Source organism: Balaenoptera borealis (genome assembly GCF_965194805.1).
Source record: "Balaenoptera borealis genome assembly, chromosome: 4".
Classification (NCBI taxonomy): Eukaryota; Metazoa; Chordata; class Mammalia; order Artiodactyla; family Balaenopteridae; genus Balaenoptera; species Balaenoptera borealis.
In genome coordinates, this window is record NC_138861.1 from 113815033 (window position 1) to 113836031 (window position 20999).

Consider the following 20999-nt stretch of genomic DNA (forward strand, 5'->3'; position numbering starts at 1 on the left):
CCCCTTATAGTCCTTAGGGGTCAGCCAGAGATTTGGGCAGAGTTTATGTGCCACGTTTGAGATTCCCCTTCTCTAGATTTTTCAGAGAGAAGAGTTGTGGCCCAGAGAATTTAGGAAGTTTGCCTCTAGTCTCTATGGATAGTAGCTGAACTTCAACAACAACAAAAGATTTTAAAATTCTGTTAAATCTTTAGTTTCTGTTGTCCCTTATGTTGAGGATTTCATGGATGAAGGAAAATGGAAGCAACTTTTTAAATCCACAACACAATCGGCACCACATAGAAGCATATCACTTTTACCCTCATGTCAATGATGATTTTGGTTCTGAGCTCCTTGCACCCCTTCCTGTCATACTACCAAATCTGTTAGCATATGCCCTCATGAATCATTAATTGATTATATCCTGTCACCATCCTTAAAAGTTTTGTTTTCCTTTTCTGCCTACATCTGTGCTGCTGTTTGCCTACTGGCTTGGCTCTCAGAACCTGTATTCCAGAGCATAAATGTATTAAAGCTATGGTTATAATGGATGTTCTGAAAAAAATGCAAGCTTTATAGAGGATCTAGTTTTAAGTCCCTCTTAGGTTGTAGCAATTTCTTGATGACACCCAAATTCATGTAAAATGTACACAAACATCCAGTATTCAGGATGAGGTTAGTTTACTTCAAGGCAATCAAACATAGCTTTGTTGTGGTCAAAATACCAAATAATCACTGCCTTTCATGGTAAGTGCAGATGAGTCTGTATGACTATTATGAGACTCAAGGTGGAGCTGAGCTGGACTAAGATGAAGAAAACCACCCTCCTAATACTGAATGGATATTTTGGCTTCGCTATCTGCCTTTGGCAGGTTTGATATCTGACATTTATTAAGAGTTTTCAAGAAAGACATTTCATTGTTAAAGTATGACAGTAGCCTTGGTTATCAGGAAAAAGCACATGTGAATTCACAGAAATCTCATTTTACTTTCATTCTGGAGGAAGTTGTGCTTCCCCAGTGTAGCACCAAAGTAAACAGCTGCAGGCAATCCACTGATTTTTAGCAAGAATTCACTGAAAATTTGTATAACCCTTTTATGACTGAATTTTAGGACAGTTGAGGCACAGCAGATTAATTTCTACATATCTCAGTGGAAACACTTTAGATTCGGGAAGGAGGCTGCCTCTGATATGTACTAGTTGTGGCTACCTGGGAAAGTGAATTAGCCACCCTGAAGCTTAGTTTACTCATCTGTAAAAAGGAAAGGGAATGGAGAATCATAGTGGACTGTAGTAACTGTTGTTTTTGACTGTTCAGCATGCTTTTTGGTCCCCTTTCTTATCACAATAACATCTCTTTCCTTTGGAAAACATCTCCCCCACCCCATGTAGACTGTCAATTATTGTGGTCCCTCACTCACCTTGTGAGATGGGCATGTGACCTGGCTGGGCCAACCACTTGGGCCATATTCAGCTAGACTGGTGTTTGGTCCAAGGAGTGGCTGTGTGACCCAAGCCCAGCCATTCATAATCCTTCCACGGAATCAGAGGTGAAAGGCTTGTTCTCATCCTCTCATTAATGATGTACTGTAAGAAAACAGGTCTGCATGAGTTGGTGACCGTTTTTCTCAGCAACTGGTGAAGGTGAAAGTCTCTCTGCAAAAGGAAAGAATGAGGCCCAAAGTGAAGAAACAAACAGATGTAAGAGGCAGGTGGAGAGATGGACTCCTGTTGAGTAGGGTCAGGACTGGGGCGAGCAAGCAAGGCACCAGGAGTGAAAATTTAAGGAAGCATTGCTCCCAGGGTCCTCCAAATGCAGGTCGACATTGCTTCCTTACATTTTGCCCCCTCACTTGCTGGACCCCAGTCCTGGCTCTGCTGGGCACTGTCTGAGCTTGGGTTCCTCCAGGAGCTGAAACTGAGACAAAGCATTGAGTGCAAGCAGTTTTTGGGAGGGAGGTGATCCCAGGAAGCACCTGAAAGAGAGAGGGACTGAGACCCAGAAAGCAAGGCAGCCAAGGATGGGCATTTGGTGAAGCCACTCACCACTGAGGCCCTTGGACCCACCTCCATTCTGGAACTCAATGCCGAGGGTGCCTTGAAGGCAGCCGAAGGTCAGAGAAGCTGATGTTTTTATGCACAGTTCCCTGTTCATCATTGATGGAGGGCTGCTTTAAGCAGCATTACCTCTCCTGCACTTTTTGGCTTATCCCATCCAGGGCAGAAGAAGGTCCCCAGCAGAGAGTCACAGGTGTCCACAGTAAGCATCCTGAGGTGTGTGGAGGTGCAGGAGAGGGAACATGGCTAGGTACCATCAGTGCCTCTGCCTTTGTGCTCTTCCAGTCCTGTGAGCCTTATCCACTGTCCTTACCAGCTACAGGAGCTGGCATCCTGTTTTGATTATGCAAGATCATGTTGGGTTCCCAGTATTTGCAACTTGGAGTAGAGTCCTGACCAATCAGAAACTCACAGTCATTGTCCTAGGAACTGGACCCCTCTTACCATCCTTGTTGCCCTAAAAGCCCAGTGTGCTGGGCATTATTATCCCCATTTACATATGATGAGTCAGAAGCCTAGAGAGGACCCCACTGTCACACACAGCCTGTTTTGTTTCCACATGTTCCTCCCAAATACAGAAGTTAGGTTGAAACTAGCTTTAGTCACATGTGTATCAGCAGGAGACCATGGGGGTCAGGGGGATAGTGTCCATCAGTGTCCAAAAACACTGGACATTTGGTTTGGGAAGTAACATAACATAGAGGAAAGAGCATGGGCTTTCTAGATGGGGAGGCCTAGGCTCAGATTCTGGTCCTGCTGTTTCTAGCCATGTGAACTTGGACCAGTCATAAAGCTTCTGCAAACCTATGTTTCCTCTTCTGAAAAACAAGAATGCCCATTTCTGTCCTTATTATGTTCACATTTTCCTTAAAATCCTTGAACATACATAACATATTAATAATAGCTCTTTTAAATTTTGTTTAAAATTGTTTAAATAATTTGATCACTAATGCTTATTTACTAATTTCATCACTGGTGCCATTTCTGGGTTTGTTTTTCTTTATTAATTTTCCTCCTGCTTATGGGTCATATTTTCCTGCTTCTTTGCATGTCTAGTAATTTTTTTTGGACACTGGACATTGCAATTTTACTTTATTTATTTATATATTTTTATTGATTTACAATGGTTAGTTTCAGGTGTACAAAATAGTGATTTGATATTTTCATAGATTATACTACATTTAAAGTTATTATAAAGTATTTGTTATATTCCCTATGCCATACATTATATCCTTGTATCTTATTTATTTTATACCTAGTAGTTTGTTCCTCTTAATTCCCTTTCCCTCTCTTTCCCTTCCCCCCACCCCTCTTTCCTCTGGTAACCACTCAAATAGAATTTAGAGAGATGAGAACTACAATATATGAAATGAAGTATTCATTGGATGGGATTAACAGCAAATTAGGCAGTGCAGAAGAAAAGGTTAGCGAACTTGAAGATATAGCAATAGAAACTATACATGATGAAGCATAGAGGAAAAAAAAATTAACAGAGCCTCAGTGACTTACGGAACAACATGCAATAGTTTAATAACATATGTGTAATTGGAGTCCCAGAAGGAGGGATGGGCATATAAAATATATTTGCAGAAATAGTGGCTGAATTTTTTTTAATTGATGAAAATGATAAAATCAAATCCAAGAAGTTCAACCGACTGCAAGCAAGAGAAACACAAGGAAAACATCATCAATGATCATCATAATCAATTAATAAATAGTTTAAAGCCATTAAGAGAAAATCTTAAAATCAACCAGAGAACAAAAGGACACATTGTGTTAGGAAATGGAAACTATGTAAGCCCAAAGACAACGGAGCGATATCTCTCTAGTGATAAAAGAGAAGAACCATCAACCCAGAATTCTATATTGAACAAAAATACCTTTGTACAATGAAGGCAAATAAAGACTTAAAATAAAGAATGCCCTGAGTGATCTTACTGTGAAAATAAGGGGCAGAGTCCATGCAGCCTTCAACATCAGACCTGACATATGGTTGGCATTTTTAAAATGCCTTCCATGTCTTCTTGGCCCTGGGTGATGTGGTGGGTTCTGGAAAGTTTTAGGTAACCACCTGAAGGGGTGCGTCAGGGGAAGTACCTGTCTGTCTTAGCTTCCTCTTTCCATCTGTCACAGCACATCTTGCCAAGGGATGGTCTTCAGCTTGCTCAGCTGCCTCTGCCATCAGACTGTGAGATTCCTGAAAGCTTGGGATTGGTCATATTCACCTGCCCAGTCCCATCAGCACCTGGCTTAGTGCTCAGCAGGTGGTAAAGGCTCAATAAATGCTACCTAGAGAATGGATGAGGGGGAGAGAGAAAGAAGAGGGAAAGCGCTGGTCCACATAGCAGCCAGTGATGTGATAAAGCATGGATTGGCTCACATGCTTGCTGCTTTCAGAATGAATGCCAACCTCTTCTGCTGGCCCACAAGGCCCAGCAGTCTGACTTATGCCTAGTTTGCTGACACCTCTCTCTACCCACTCCATCTTCCTACTCATTCCACTCAGCCCTTCTTCTCATCTCTCGAACATGCTGAACTTATTTCTAACTCAGAACCTTTACACTTGCTGTGCCCTCAACCTTGATCACTTTCCCCCAGAACTCTGCAAGGATCACTCATACCATACAGAATTCTGCTCAAATGTCCCCTCAGTGGAGGCCCTCTCTGAATATCCACCCCACTTGACTCCACCCCAAGCATTTCATATCCACGTACCCTTTCTGGTCCCCTTTTCTTCAGTGCACCTGTCATTACCTGTAATTCCATTACATGCTTATTAATTTGTCCTCTTAGTTGTTGGTCTCGTGCACCAGAACATAAGCTCTGTGAGGGCAGCAATGTTCCCTCATTGTTCACAGTTGTATCTCCAGTACCTACTAAGCAAATATATATGTATAAAGTATAATACATATACACACATATGTATATTTACACATACATATATGCATAATGCACATACATATACACACTCACTAATCAGCATATAGATACATGTATACACACGTTAAGCAGTGTATATGTGTATATATATGTGAGCACACATATGAATATGCATATATACACACCTAGTAAGCTGTATACATAGACACATGCATATATATATAAACATATACACACATATCTATATGCATGTATATACACATACATATAGTATATATAAACACATGTATATGTATATGCATATAAGCAGTAAATATACATATATACATATATATATACACCCACTAAACAGTTTATATATAGGCAGATATACATATACCCACCATATATTATATACATATACACACTCATATATGTGTACATATATATGTAAGCCCACAAAGCAGTATATATGTATATCTACACACATATAGATATGCATGTATATACATACAAATACATGCATATATACATATCCACTAAGCAGTGTATATATTTATATTCATATATAATATATACTTACATATACACGTGCATATGATACATATGACATATATGCTCTATATAATTAACTGAATGAATACATATTATGTAAATGAATGAAAAACTTGACAATTAACCAATCAACTGATAAGAGTTAGTTGACCGGTTTATACTGACTGCCTCTCGGTTAGGGTCCTGAGGAGAATTTCTCTATCTCCCCTGCTGCAAACTCTAATTTTTCACAAATGTCCCTTTAATTTCCACCTCTCTCCTGCCTCACTCTCCACCTCCCACAGGTTGCTCTTGACCCCTCGGTTGGTTGAGCCATTGGACATTTTGCTCCTGCACCAGCAGAGAGAGTCCAGGCTGGAGTGTTCTGCTCTGAGTCAACTTTGAAGTCAACAGGGCTTAATTATTTTCAAGGGAAGGAGGAAGATACCTTTAGCAGACCTTTCTGAGAAGTTTGCTTCAAAAGTGTGTTTCTTGGATTAGCAAATGGGCCCCGTGCTTAGAGAGTCATAGGGTTGAAGCAAAATAAACAGAGAGTTAATTAAAATTCATGGAATAGCCAGAGGCAGTCTGCACATAAAACAGCAAAAAGTGGCACAGATTTATATGATAATAGCTCTTTATGTCTCTCAAAGGAAGAGTCTGGATAAAATTGAGCAAGAGTTGCACAGATGATAATTCCAGACTCCACACTCTCATTATGCAATGATGATCATTTCCACATGCAAGCATATTATTAGCTGTCTCATTCCACATTCCAGAGTTTCACATCTGCATGTGAATTCATAGTGTGAAAAAAAATTTTTGATTAATAGCGGACTAACCAATTTAGTGCCCAGACTGCAACAAATCCATTCTGGAATTAAGTCGAGATTCGATTTTATATATATGTTTATAAGTTTGAATGTTCAGAAACATTTGACTTAGTGTTTTTTTTCCTTTAAAAATGTAGTCTTTGGAAATCTTTTTCATCTTTTAAGATAAGGGTAGCATGGTGGAAAGCATAGCAGGACCTTGAGTCAGACGGTAAATGTTTATGCCAACTGTTCTGTCCCAGCATTAGTCTAGGTACTTGTGATGGTGTGGCAAACTAGATGGACAAGGTCCCTGATGCCATAGAGCGGACAGTTAGTAAGGGAGACAAATACACAAACAATACCCAACCACGATTTCAATAATGATAGTTGCTCTGCAGAAAATGCATAGTGCAATGACCTGGGAGGGTAGGCCTGCTTTCCTTGGAGGAGAGGGCAACAGAGAAGAAGGCTTTGCTGAGAAGGAGACATTTAAGCCAAGGCCTAACTGCTAAGAAGGAAACAGACCATGTGGAGATCCAGGGGGTAGAGCATCACATACAAAAGGGGCAGCAGATGCAAAGGTCCTGTGGCAGGGACAGACTTAGTAATGGGGCCATGGCAGCAAATGTGTGTAAGATGCCCAGCCAACATTGTGTCTGCCACAAGCAGGAGTTTGGAATATATGTTTGCTCTTTTCAGGACAATGCAGGAGTTAATCAGTTTATAGCAAAATGGTTAGAGAGCTTTGCCTCCAAGTCTGACAGAGCTGAGTTGGAATTCTGGTCAACCAGGTGACTCTGGGCAAGTTACCTAACTTCTCTGTGTTTCCAAAGTGAGCTGCTATTCTTATGTAAGAATCATTTCTAGAATTCTTAAACATGATTCTTTTACTAGAAGCTTTTATTGTTCATGCAGACATCTTTTATAAGCAGTGGAATCCATTTCTTTTTAATGAAATATTTATTCCTTTCATATTAATTAGTCCATGTTTGGCTTGAGGCATAGGTTGGAGGAATTTGCTGGCTCCCAGGGATCACTTTATTAAGAGCTGAATATCACAGGAAATGCAGGCTCATTTGCGAATGGCTTCCAAGCATAGGCCAGAGCAAATGATCCATTACTGACCAGTTTAACAGACATCATTGCTCATTTGCATTTCCCATTTTCCAACAATGACGTCTCATTTCATATTCTGGATGAGCCTTCCCAGGCCTTTTTACATCTATAAAGTGGTCTCAACCTTGCTTCACCCTAAAAGATACATTTCCAGCAATAAGGGTGTCAGAAAGCACCAAGGTTGGTCCTGGACCCTTGCCCCCATGACTACTTTTTGGTGTTTCCTGACAAAGCAATGTCCCTTATGACTCCAGAGGGAAACTGTGTGCGTAAGCAGTGGCATTATTTATAAAACACACGATCACCTCTTGGAATTACCTCCAAACTCTCCTCCACCCTGTTGCCAGAAAGAACTCCCCTCCCCCTCAAAACCCACATTTTCCATGTTGTTTGTTTGTATGTTCTTTCCTTTATTCATTCATTTGCAATTGTATACCTAGGATCCACTTTTTAAACCCTTCTGTAACTCCCCAGTGCCCTCAGGACAAAAGCCAACTGTATTGGTCTGCTGGTGCTGATGTGACAAAATCCCACAGGCTGGGGGCCTTAAACCACAGGAGTGATTGTCTCACAGTTCTGGAGGCCAGAGGACACCAACCCAGTTGGGTTAGGGCCTGCCCTCATGACCCCATTTTAAGTCAATTACCTCTTTAAAAGTCCTGTCGCCAAATGCATCACATTCTAAGGTACTGGGGGTCAGGGCTTCAACATACAGATTTGGGGAAACACAATTCAACCTGCAACACTAACCTTTTAAACATGTCATTCAAAGCCATCTGTCACCTGCTCCTCACTCACCTTTGTCACCTCATCTTTTGCCATGATCTCCATGATGTCTGTCGTGCACTGTCTCAGGGTGAACACCAGGGAGTATCACCTGATACAGGTCAGAACTCACAGATGAAGTGTCCGCGGGACAGGCGCACTGTTTCTTAGCATCTTAAGGGGAGACTGGCTTGGCTTAGAGCATAGCTGGACACACCATGGGGCTGTGCCCCAACCAAGGCATGTCTCCCCATGCTGCTGTCTCTTTTTATGCTGACTGGGGACAGATAGTTTAGAATCAAGTACCAAGCAGTTTGAGCTTCCTGTGCTTCCAAATGCCCAGCACTGGTGGCCTTAGTGACTCCCTGGGCCCATGAGAAGTTGAAATCAGGTGCTGGCTTCTGATCCTGGCTGGCTCATTGCCACGTGTATTAGTCAACGTTCTCCAGGGAAACAGAACTAAAAAGAGGTGTGTAGATATAGATATAGATATAGATATAGATTAATTTATTTAAGTAATTGGCTCACATGATGATGGAGGCTGGCAAGTCTAAAAATCTGCAGGATAGGCTGTCAGGCTAGAGACCCAGGAAGTTGCTGATGTTGCTGTGAAAGGCCAAAGGTCATCTGCTGCAGAATTCCCTCTTTCTTGGGGGAGGTCAGTCTTTTGTTCTATTCAGACCTTCAACTGATTGGATGAGGCCCACCCACATGGAGGGCAATCTGCTTACTCAAAGTCCACCTTTTAAAATTCATCACAAATTAATTTTATCTAAAAGCACCTTCACGGAAACATACAGAATCATGTCTGACCACATATCTGGGCACCATAGCCCAGCCAAGCTGACACATAAAATTAACCATCACACCAAATAGTTGTGAAATTGTTCCTGAGCTCCTTCTTGGGCCACTTCTGCACATCTCTACAACGTTCTCTGGTCTTACCTTCAGTACATGTATGAATGATGATCATAATCACAATAATAATCAATAATTTAGTAAGTGCTTACCATGTAACCCTCACAACCACCCACTAAGATAAGTACACTGCTACCCCCATTTTACAGATGGGGAAGTTGAGAACACTACTAATACATGCTAAAATGCACCATGCATGTTCCATCTCTCTGTACTTAGAGAGGGGCTGTGTGCTCTCCTGGTAATGCACTTCCTTCCCCCTCTTCCTACACCTCCATCCTCATGAAGCCAACCCTTGATGACTGAGAAACAGTTCAAAATGCAGCCTCTAATCCCATAACCCCAAAATGCCTTTCCCTAATCCCATAACCTGGTTAGGATCCCTCTTCTCAGGTCCCTTAGTCCCATGTGCTCACCTATCCTATAGCACTGTTCTTTCCTAAGTAGTAATTATCCATTTCTCCAGCCAGCCAGCCACAGATGTCAACTAGATGTTCCAGGCACTGTTCTAGTCACTGAGGAGGGAGCAGTGAATAAAAGAGAGAAAAATCCCTATCATTATGGGGTTTACACCACAGTGGGCGAGACAGACAAAGGGAAAACAAACAAACCAAGAAGCATGTGCTGTTACAGGAGTTGGCCAGGGTGATGGAGGAAACAGGGAGGGAGGATGGGGACTGAGGAGGGATTAGCTCATTCACACATGGAGGTCAGGGATGGCTTATGGGATAAGGTGATTCATGGGTAGAGCCTGAAGGAGGTGAGGACCCAAGACTGGACATCTGGGGAAGAGCATGGCAGACACAGGAATGGCACAGGGGCCAGGGTGGGAAGTGAGCAGGGAGGAGAGTAACAGATGGAATTAGAGGGGACTTGGGGCCACGCCATGTAGGGCCCAGTGACCTGAAGTGAGTGACTTTGTCTTTCACTCTTGAGTATTGTTTGTTTATCCCATTGAACCTTGAGTTCCTAGAGCAGTGTCATATCTTCATGGCTAACATAGTGCCAGGACCATGACAGGCATTTCACACATGTTTATTGACTGAAATATTCATCCAAATGAGTATTTTTCTTGAAGCTAACTTTTGATCACTCTGGTGAGGCCACCATTGGTCACAGCCCACATGGACTTTCTGTGCCATGAAACATCATCGTATAGTTTGTGTATCAGATGGGGATGTTCTCAGGAATGAGAAACAGAAAATCTGCCTTATAGTGGCTTAAACAAAGAGGGTTTATTTTCTCACATAATAAGTCTGAAGGTAGGTGGCGCTATGATAACAGGCTCAGTAACTCTGGCACCTTCGTAGCTTCATGGTCATAAGGGGCTGCTGCAGCTCCAGACGTTACATATGTGCTCAAGGTAGAAAGGAGAAGAATAGTGGTGAAGGGAAGAAAAGTGGAACCATCTGTAGCTATTCTCTTTTATTCAGAAAGCAAGACTTTTCTTAGAAGCCAATAGCAGACTAATATTTCATTGGCAAGAACTATGGCTACTTCTGGCTACAAATGAGTATTTAATGGATCATACTGCCTCCTTGAAGAAAATTATCCTATTGAAAAGGAAGAAGAGGGAGGATGCATTTGGGTAGTTAACAGTCATTGTCTGCCAAAGACAGTCTTCTTGTCAGATAAGGATATTTGAACAGCAGTACCCAGCATGATCACTCTTTTTTAGTGACCTTATTTAATCTTGATTTTTTTTTTCTTTTTTGCTTTTCCCCAAATTGGTTGTTTCCCAGAATCTTGCTCCTGTAAGCATAACCAGTGTCCGTTAATGTCGCACTATAGCTGTGCATCAATCAACAGCATCTGCTAAGTGTACTCAAGCTGGGGGTGGGGTGGGCAGCACAGAGAAGGTCAACTGAGTCAGGTGAGAAAGGGCATCCAGGCTGGTCCATGGAAGGGCAGAGCCAGCCTTTGCACCCGCACAGTTCTGGGTTACCAGCACAGCTCTGGCTTCTCTGATTCTGGGGTGACCTGTCCCCCCAGAGCTTGGCTTGCCTGAGCTGAAAAGTGAGGGCTACAGTCCTGACCATCAAGGTCACTGAAGATGCAGCCAGACAAGGACTTTCCTGAAGAATCCAGCAAAGTAATTCTCGACTAGCCTGCTTATCAGACTCCCCCCAGGGAGTTTTTACAAAATACAACATCCCAGGACCCTCCCAGACCTCTGGGGGTGCCACAGAACCGAGGTCATCAGTGCTTTGAAGGTAAGATCCGGCTGAGGACCACCAGATGCTGGCATGATGGAGGGTCTCAACACGCGTCCCTACCCCTTCTCTGCTGAATTGGGGTCAATTCCCAAATTCCTGATGCACAGTGTGCTTGACACGTGCCATTCTCATGGCAAATTGCCTGAAATCCATGCTCGCTAGCATTTATTTATTTGTCCCAATAAATTGTAATTAATAATGATAACATCAGGTCCTAATTGAATTAGACTAATGAGGAGTGTTAATTGGGTGCTTGCCTGTCAGCAGCTTGGGTGGCTTTGGCCAAATTGCTCATCCCTTGCCTCATTAACTGTGATTTCTGGTGGAAAGGGCTATGTGCTGACCTGCTGAGGAGCCTTGGGGCCACTTGGGACGCCCCTCTTCTGTTCTGAAGGTTCCCAGGATGTGGGCAGAGCTGCCTGCTGGTGAGGAGGGCTGACGTTCCCTCTAGAACACCTGTCCTGAGCCCAGGAGGCTGAGATGCTGCTTTAGTTTTAGCAGATTCCCTCCGTCACGTGGTCGCCTTGGGCTCCAGAGCTGGGAGGACGGGCAGGCCCTCCTGCTGGGAGTCCAGGCACCGAGGACCCCACCTCCCTCAAGCACACAGGGCCTGGTGGGCCTTGTCGTAACTGAAATTCCAGCTCCCCTGTGGACTCCCGCTCAGGCCTGGAGGTCAGGGTGGCCCTCAGCTCAGGAGATGGTGATGCCCGCAAGGGGTGAGGCAGGGGCCGGCCTGTAGGAAGGGTATTCTAAGCAGAGGGAACAGAATATGCTCGTGCTGGGAGTCAGGGGCCAAGGTGACAAGTTCGCATGTCTGAGCCTCTGGAAGCTCGGGGTTCCATAGGGGACCAGGCAGCATGGCTCCTGCCTTCATGGTGCCTGGGGTCTGCCTGTCAGTCAGTAAACAGGGAAGATCCAGTGTAGGACGCAGCACAGTAGAAATAGGGGCTATGGGAGCCCACCGGGAAGGCTGTTGATGCAGCACCCCCAAAATAAAAGGGAGCCTCCTACAGAAAGTAATGAATGAGCAGAGACAGAGCTGGTGGGTGAGTGGGTAGGAGGGGGACATGGGCCAGGGAGGAAGTGAGAAGGGGAGAAAGCAGTGGTGGTGGAGAAACTCTTTAAAGAAATTCTAAGGGGGATGAGGTAGCTGGCTTGAAGGGGATGTGTGCGTGTGTGTATGTGTATGTGTGTGTATTTGCGTGTATGTGTATATATGTGTGTGTGGTGTGTGTATGTGTGTGGTATGTATGTCTGTGTGGTGTGAACACACACACATGCCTGTCAGAGGTGACAGAGGCACGGAGGACTTTGAATGACAAGACACAGACCTTGAACACTTCCTTAAGGTGAAAGAAAGCCCTTGCAGGGCTTCAAGTCTTTCATTTTGGGGAAGTTCCCACTGGGCAGAAGGACATGTGCAGAGACCAGAGCAGAGGAAACGCTGCTGGTGACGAAGCTATTACAGTGAAATGTTCCCGCCTCTGAAATCTCAGGCACTAACTCTAAGTACCAGAAGTCACTCTGGTCACAGGGACTTAGGGGGAGAGGACACAGGCCAGGGGATCGGGCTGGAATGTGGAGTCCCGGGCACTGACCTGGGAGTTAATGCACTCAGGGCTCAGGGTTGGGTCCCAGGCGGCAAAGTGCTCAGCTCCCCACCAGCCCACGTTTCCTGGGCACCTGTGTGGGCCACACGCTCTGCTGGGCTCCATGGACACCTGACTGTAGACCTGCGGGGCTCAGATGGAACCCGCTGCCCAGGAGGGATCACAGAGGTGCCTGGCCGAGTTGGTCAGCCAGAAGTCGATGGCCATGATGGACATTTACAGACTGTCTTAGTTTCCTGTGGCTGCTTTAACACACTGGGTGATTTAAAACGGCAGACGTTTATTCTCCACTGTTCCGGAGGCTCTGGGAAGGATCTGTCCCAGGCCTGTCTCCTGGCTACTGGGGTTGCGGCGATCCTAGGCCTTCCTTGGCTTAAAGATGCATCATCTCTCCGATCTCTGCCTTCTTTTCTCTTATTATAAAGACACTGGTTGATTTGGGGCCCGCCCTAATCCTAGATGACACATCTTGAGAGCCTTAACTTAATTATATCTGCAAAGACCCTTTAACCAAATAAGGTCACCTTCACAAGCTGAGGGGGTCAGAACCGTTCAACCAGGACTACAGCCTGCCTGTCCCCTCCTATTTGGTTTTGTGCATTGCATTCCCTGTGCCACAGTCATCCTGCCTGACAGAGAGCCTGGGGGCTGGTCCCAAGTGTCCCAACTTCCTCGGGTCTGCAACGTGAAGGGATTGGCTCAAGCCACCCTGGCAAGTCAGTAGGAAATGTCACCCCAAGCTCCAGCCATGGGGCCAGAGATATCTGTGACCCTGTGTCCTGGGAAGCAGGCCTCCCTCCCAGCACCCTGCCCTGCCTTCAGATAAGTCCTTAATGATGGTTGTGATGACAGTACCAGTAATCACAATAATAACTGCATTTGCTGAGAGGCCTCTGTCCCGGGAGCATTAACTGTCCATAACCCTATGGAAAGTAAAGAAAACTCACCTCCATTCGGTACCCCCAACATGACAGCACCACACCACGCCCTTCACAGCATCCCCTCCCATGTCCTCACAACAGCCCTTGGAGCAAGAACATACCACCCCATTTTACTGATGAGTAGACTGAGGCTGAGAGAGGGTGGTTGCACAGCAAAGAACTGGAATGTAAGCCCCGCTCAGAGTGACCCGAGAACCCAAACTCTTTCTGTGTCTCTGAGACTTCCCAGCAGACCTTTGTCTCTACTCAGTGCCTTAGACTTGTCTTCGGTCTTTTTTTCATTTTAGCCTCTCTGTCCCCTGGTCAGGTTGAGTCAGCCATTGCTACCTGCCTTGCTTGGCCAGTGAAGAAGCGAGGGCAGAGGAGCCAGGGATACGTCATGGCAAGACGGCCATGAGCAGAGCCCAGCTCTTCAGACCCTGAGTCCAGCTCTGTGTTCCTGAGAAACATAGAGTGTTTCTAAGATGCCTTAGAAAATAGATTCAAGCCCTCAGTTTATAGAGGAGGAAGTTAAGGAATCCCAGCCACACCTTTTCTTTTATTTTTTGTTTTTTTACTTTTGTTTGTTTTGTTTTGTTTTTTAACATCTTTATTGGAGTAAAATTGCTTTACAATGTTGTGTTAGTTTCTGCCGTATAACAAAGTGAATCAGCCATATGCATACATATATCCCCATATCCACTCCCTCTTGCATCTCCCGCCCACCCTCCCTATCCCACCCCTCTAGGTGGTCACAAAGCAGTGAGCTGATCTCCCTGTGCTATGCAGCTGCTTCCCACTAGCTATCTGTTTTACATTTGGTAGTGTATATATGTCAATGCTACTCTCTTACTTTGTCCCAGCTTACCCTTCTCCCTCCCCGTGTCCTCAAGTGCATTCTTTACATCTGCATCTTTATTCCTGTCCTGCCCCTAGGGTCATCAGAACCATTTTTTTTTTTTTTTTTAGATTCCATATATATGTGTTAGCATACAGTATTTGTTTTTCTCTTTCTGACTTACTTCACTCTGTATGACAGACTCTAGGTACATCCACCTCACTACAAGTAACTCAGTTTCGTTTCTTTTTATGGCTGAGTAATATTCCATTGTATATATGTGCCACATCTTCTTTATCCATTCATCTGTTGATGGACACTTAGGTTGCTTCCATGTCCTTGCTATTGTAAATAGTGTTGCAATGAACATTGTGGTACATGTGTCTTTTTGAATTATGGTTTTCTCAGGGTATATGCCCAGTAGTGGGATAGCTGGGTCATATGGTAGTTTTATTTTTAGTTTTTTAAGGAACCTCCATACTGTTCTCCATAGTGGCTGTATCAATTTACATTCCTACCAACAGTGCAAGAGGGTTCCCTTTTCTCCACACCCTCTCCAGCATTTATTGTTTGTAGATTTTTTGATGATGGCCATTCTGACAGGTGTGAGGTGATACCTCATTGTGATTTTGATTTGCATTTCTCTAATGATTAGTGATGTTGAGCATCCTTTAACTCTTAGAGGAAAACATAGGCAAAACACTCTATGACATAAATCACAGCAAGATCCTTTTTGACCCACCTCCTAGAGAAATGGAAATAAAAACAAAAATAAACAAATGGGACTTAATGAAACTTAAAAGCTTTTGCACAGGAATGGAAACCATAAACGAGATGAAAAGACAACCCTCAGAATGGGAGAAAATATTTGCAAACAAAGCAACTGATAAAGGATTAATCTCCAAAATATACAAGCAGCTCATGCAGCTCAACATCAAAAAAACAAACAGCCCAGTCCAGAAATGGGCAGAAGACCTAAACAGACATTTCTCCAAAGAAGATATACAGATGGCCAGCCACACCTTTTCATCAGCATGGAGCTGGCCAAGACCCCAGGCCTCAACCTCTTCTTTGACTTGTAAATCCAAGCCTTCAAGCTCCAGGCAACGTCCTGTACCAACCTCTCTTCCTTATCTGGTACCCAAAGTCAGACCTCCAAACCCTATTCAAATCCTGAGCTCTGCTTTGAAAGCCAGAATTCTAATCCCATTTTGAAGAGTCTCTTCTAGTTCCTGAGCTGTCTCTGAGCTGCTATGAGGTCACCCTCCTCCTTCCCGCCCACCCCCCTACCCCGCCCCGGGAGGTGAGAGCCATCTCTCAGCACCTTTGCCCATCGTCAGTCATACCAACAGGAGCCGGGGCTGGGAGGGGTCTTCCTCTGACGGGGGTATTGCCCCGACTCCGTGGAATCACAGCCTCAGCTTTTCGAGATGATGCAGCCAACTGGACTTCAGGGCTCCCAGCCCTGGCAGAGACCATGTCTACTCCACATCTCTTCTGAGAAGGCAAATGAGGAGTGAGAGAGATGAGAAACCCTAATTAGTGGAATGATCTGCCCCCTGCGTGTCTGCCTGCGGACGTGGGTCTCAGGGCTCTAGAAATCTCTCTTCAGGTTCCTGCGAACCATGGCCCCAAGGGGCTTTTGGCCACACACCTTTGCCTTCTGTGGTTTTATATTTTCAAGTTCACTGGTAAAGTTCTTGGGCCTTCAACCTCATGCCACTAATCGTACTGCCTGGAAAAGCATTCTTTTGGAGATTTCATGAAATGTGCTTCTTAAGACATTGAGATTCGGGTGACATTTATCATCCCCCAGACACAGCCGGCCACTCCCACTTCCTTGGTGTCATTTAGTTTCACCCCAGTGGGGCAGGGTGGGCTTTGATAACTCAGTTCAGACAGATGCTGAGACAGAAGCTCAGAAAGGCAGCAAGAACCAAAGTGGGAATTGGAATTCAGGCTTTTCCCCACCGTCTTGTATCTGCCTCAGATTCATAGCACGTCGGAGCAAAAGGGGTCCAATTTCCAATAGAAGACCAACTTGGGACGCCCAGAGAAAACCCCGAATTCCCAGGCCCGTAACCATATCCCTTGCGTTCTCTATCACAGACCTGTTCCCAGGGAGGATGCATCATTGGTGCGTCCTGGGAAGGCAGAGAGCCTGGGTTTGAGTCCTGAGGCGTGAGGAAGGTCTAAAATCTTTCTGTGCTTCTCTTCCTTTATCTGTCAAGTGAGGGTAATAAAACTAGTTACTGTACTGGGCTGAATAGTATCCACCCCCAAATTCATCTGATGTCGCTGCTAGCAGGGGGCATCAAGGATTAATAACAACCCCCAGAAATTAGAAGAGGCAAAGAAGGATCCTCCCCGAGAGCCTGCAGAGGGGACGTGGCCCTGGCAACACCTTAATGTGGAGCTTCTGGCTCCAGAACTGTGAGACAGTAAATTTCTGTTGTTTTGAGCCCCCAGTTTGTGGTACTTTGTTATGGCAGCCCGAGGAAATGAATACAATTCCCCATCAGGATGTTGGGAATACAGTACATGCTCACTCTGCTACTTTTTTCCAGCCACACCATACTCCTTGCCGGGTGTCCTAAGGCTCCATGTCCTCCTTTATATCTTTCCTTTCCCCTAAAAGCCTCTTCTTTTGCCTTTGCCATCTTTCCATCCTTTCATGCCCACCCTCTGGCATTAGTGCCTCGAGAGAGCCTTCTCTGACAGCAGGTCCCCCCTCCCAGCGCTGCCCCTTGTGAGTAAGGGCGTCACTCAAAAATCAGACTGTTGTGGGTTTGAATCACTGTCCTGACACCGAGGGGCTTGTTGAACTCTGGGCAAGTTAACTAGTGCACACGGGGCTGCAGCTTCCTCGCGCTCAAGGGAAGATGGAGCCTTTATTCGCAAGGTTCTTGTGGGGGTTACGTGAGATTATCAAGGAGACAGTTTGCTCAGCCTCCCAAAGTAGAGTACTCAGTACAGGAGCTGCCACCATTGCTGCCACCACTTCTCCTTTGCTCCCCCAGGGCCCATGTGCCTTAGTTTGGGTCTCCCCAAGGGCCCTGGAGAGGAAGAAGGCACAGGTAGTGAGTTGGGAAGTGAGTCAGGGAAGGAAAGGCAGGAGACTGCTGGTAAGGGTGTGCCGTCAAGCCAGTTAGCCCTGTGGGCAAACTCTCAAACTTCTGGGAGCCGTGGGATGGACAAGGGACCTGGGGTGTAGATGCCCCAGCTGCCTGCGTGGGTCGAGTGTTGCTTCTGTGGACCTTAACTCTTTGGCATCGCCAGTCCGTTACAGCAACGCGGGCTCTGCTGGCAGACAGAATCGTCGGGCAAAGAGAAGCAGGGCTGGCGATGGAGGTGTGAGCGGAAGTGGGGAGGGCGGGGGCCACGGGAGGCACAGATACGCGTATCTCAGTGTTGTAGATATTGGTGCATCTGTCTGTTTTCCCCCCGGGCTATGAGCTCCTTGAGTGCAGGGCTGCCTTTTCCCCCTGCTGTTTCTGCAGCTGCTTTTTCAGCACTTACTTAGTGTAAATACCTGATCAACAGGTGAATCTGGTCCAGCTCTTCCATTTTGCAAATATTGGAGAGGTTGTGGCATAGCCAGCGCTGCTCCACTAGCAAGATTTCAGAACCAAGACTTGAACCCAGGAGTGGGGATGCCATGAGGGGCTGCCTTTTTGTTCCTTTGAAACGTTGGCCTGAATGTTCTCCCTTTTGGCTGTCACTCAGGTCTGCATCGTGCAGAAGCGAGACACTAAGAAAATGTACGCAATGAAGTACATGAACAAGCAGAAGTGCATCGAGAGGGATGAAGTCCGGAACGTCTTCCGGGAGCTCCAGATCATGCAGGGGCTGGAGCATCCTTTCTTGGTCAATCTGTGGTGAGTGATTCCATCCAGGGCTCTGGTGAAATCCTCATTATGGGGCCAAATGCAAATACGGCTCTGCTGGAAGGAAGCTTCTGTACTGTAGAGAGAAAGAAATGAAATTTTCTGGGTTCAAATATTCTTTTGAATATTTCGTTGGGTATGCTTTCTGATGACTATTCGGTAGAGTACATTTTCTGATGAAATCATTAAGCATATGCTTAATTTTCATTCGGTCCTCTTACCTGGTGAATCAAAATTGAAATTGGTTTAGAAGGGAAGGTTTTTGTATGTTTGAGAACACATGTAGAATGTTATAAGAGGATGCCAAATGGAGTCTTCTAAGGGGAATTTAACTTTTTAGAAAATTACACCCACAGTGTTCATGGCAAGAAGGACTTGCCATGAACATCAGGAGGTGATGTTTTACTCCACTTAGGATGGCTGCCCAGTGTGGACATGCTAAATTCCAAGTTTTGAATCTGGCCGACGAGGCCCACTAGGAGCCATGTTCTGGAACTTTCTCTCCCTCCCACCCCTGGCTATCATCTCTGCTTTAATTTGTGTCCTAGATTCGCCACTTTGCTGGTTGTTTCGTGCCTCTGTGTCTTTGCATGTGAAGTCTCCTCTTCCTGAGACTTCCACCTTCCTGTCTCCCCAGCTTCCTCTGACCAAATGCTGTGCATTCCTTTGGTTCAGCTTTCGAGGTACTTAGGCGAGGAGCCTTCGCTGCCCCACAGGCTGGGTGAACACTCCTCATGTCTCCGCCTTGACCTGTGCTTGATCCAACATAGCCTGCATCACCTTGAACCCAAATTATTGTTTATTTATCTGTCCTTACTAAGAAATCACTTGCTCCTTGAAAACAAAGGCTGTTTCCTGGTTCTTTGTTTCTGGGAGTCTAATACAGCCTCAGACATGTTGGGGGCACTTAATAAATGTTTCCTGAGCTGGATTTTGTTGAAGGGGAGAGGACAGGCTATTCTAGGAAGCAAAATCTGACAGTTTCATTCTGCATCTCAGTTGACAGATTTTTGATCTTAAGAGCATCTTTTCAGATGGGAAAGTCTAGCCTAGCCTGAATCCCTAATATCACCAATTGTTTCTCTTACCCTTCATAGATAGAAGCACTCTGAACATTGGGTGATAGGACAAGGAGGGACATCAGTTGTCCTGTTTGAGAAAATCCAGGTCTGCCTGGCAGATGCCTCAGACTTGGGCATTTCTGTGGGCAAAAGCCATACTGTGTATCATACACTAGAATCTGGGTAACAAGTGTGCATTTGTCATGTCTCCAGCCACCCAAACACTTCAGTTATTTGGGGGAAATAAACCTCTTCATGTTTTGATTGCTGTACGAGGAAATTTTTTAAATTTATTTTTTATTGCGGTAACATTTGGTTTATAACATTATATAAATTTCATGTGTACAACATTATATTTCTACTTCCGTATACCCTACAGTGTGCTCATCACCAAAAATTAAGCTTCCATTCATCACCATACAGTTGATTCCCTTTACCCATTTCACTCCCCTTCCCCCAGCCCATCCCTTTCCTTCTGGTAACCACTACTCTATTCTCAGTATGTATGTACGTGTTTGTTTTGTTTTGTTTTGGTTTTTTTTTTAAAGGGATTTTTCAATTTTACTCATTTTTTTTAAATTAATTAATTTATTTTTGGCTGTGTTGGGTCCTCGCCTCCGTGCGAGGGCCCCCTCCAGCCGCGGCAAGCGGGGGCCACTCTTCATCGCGGTGCGCGGGCCTCTCACCATCGCGACCTCTCCTGCTGCGGAGCACAGGCTCCAGACGCGCAGGCTCAGTAGTTGTGGTTCACGGGCCCAGCCGCCCCGCGGCATGTGGGATCCTCCCAGACCACGGCTCGAACCCGTGTCCCCCGCACTAGCAGGCAGACTCTCAACCACTGCGCCACCAGGGAAGCCCCACGTGTTTGTTTTTGATCGATCTGCTTTGTTCCTTTACTTTTTGTTTGTTTGCTTTTTATATTCCGCATATGAGTAAAATCATACAATATTTGTCTTTCTCCATCTGACGTATTTACTTTAGCATAACAACCGTCAAATTCTATTCATGTTGTTTCAAATGGCAAGATTTCATCTATATTTTTATGGCAGAGTAGTAATCAGTTGTATATATATATACCACATCTTCTTTATCCATTTGTCCGTTGATGGGCACTTAGGTGTTTACCGTATCTTCACTATTATACATAGCACTGCAAGGAACATGGGAGTGCAAATATCTTCTCAAATTAATGTTTTTGTATTCTCTGGATAAATACCCAGAATTGGGACAGCTGGATCATATGTTACTTATATTCTTAATTTTTTGAGGAATCTCCGTACTATTTTCCACTGTGGCTGCATCATTTCTAATCAGAAAAGCAACATTTGTTCATTGCAAAATACAGAAAATGACATACATAAGAAGGCAACAATTATCCAGAATCCTACCACCACCAGATTACATTTCGGTGTGTAATTCTTT

The 20999-nt window shown here is 45.0% G+C and overlaps 1 protein-coding gene across 3 annotated transcripts in view; it reads left to right on the forward strand.

Moving 5' to 3' along the window:
- Window positions 1–20999, forward strand: part of STK32B (serine/threonine kinase 32B) — a 342757-nt gene that overhangs the window by 98336 nt on the left and 223422 nt on the right. For all 3 annotated transcript variants that reach the window (XM_082389996.1, XM_082389998.1, XM_082389997.1), the window contains exon 3: window positions 18356–18507. In XM_082389996.1, the coding sequence (XP_082246122.1) occupies window positions 18356–18507 (152 nt within the window). The remainder of the gene's footprint in view (window positions 1–18355; window positions 18508–20999) is intronic.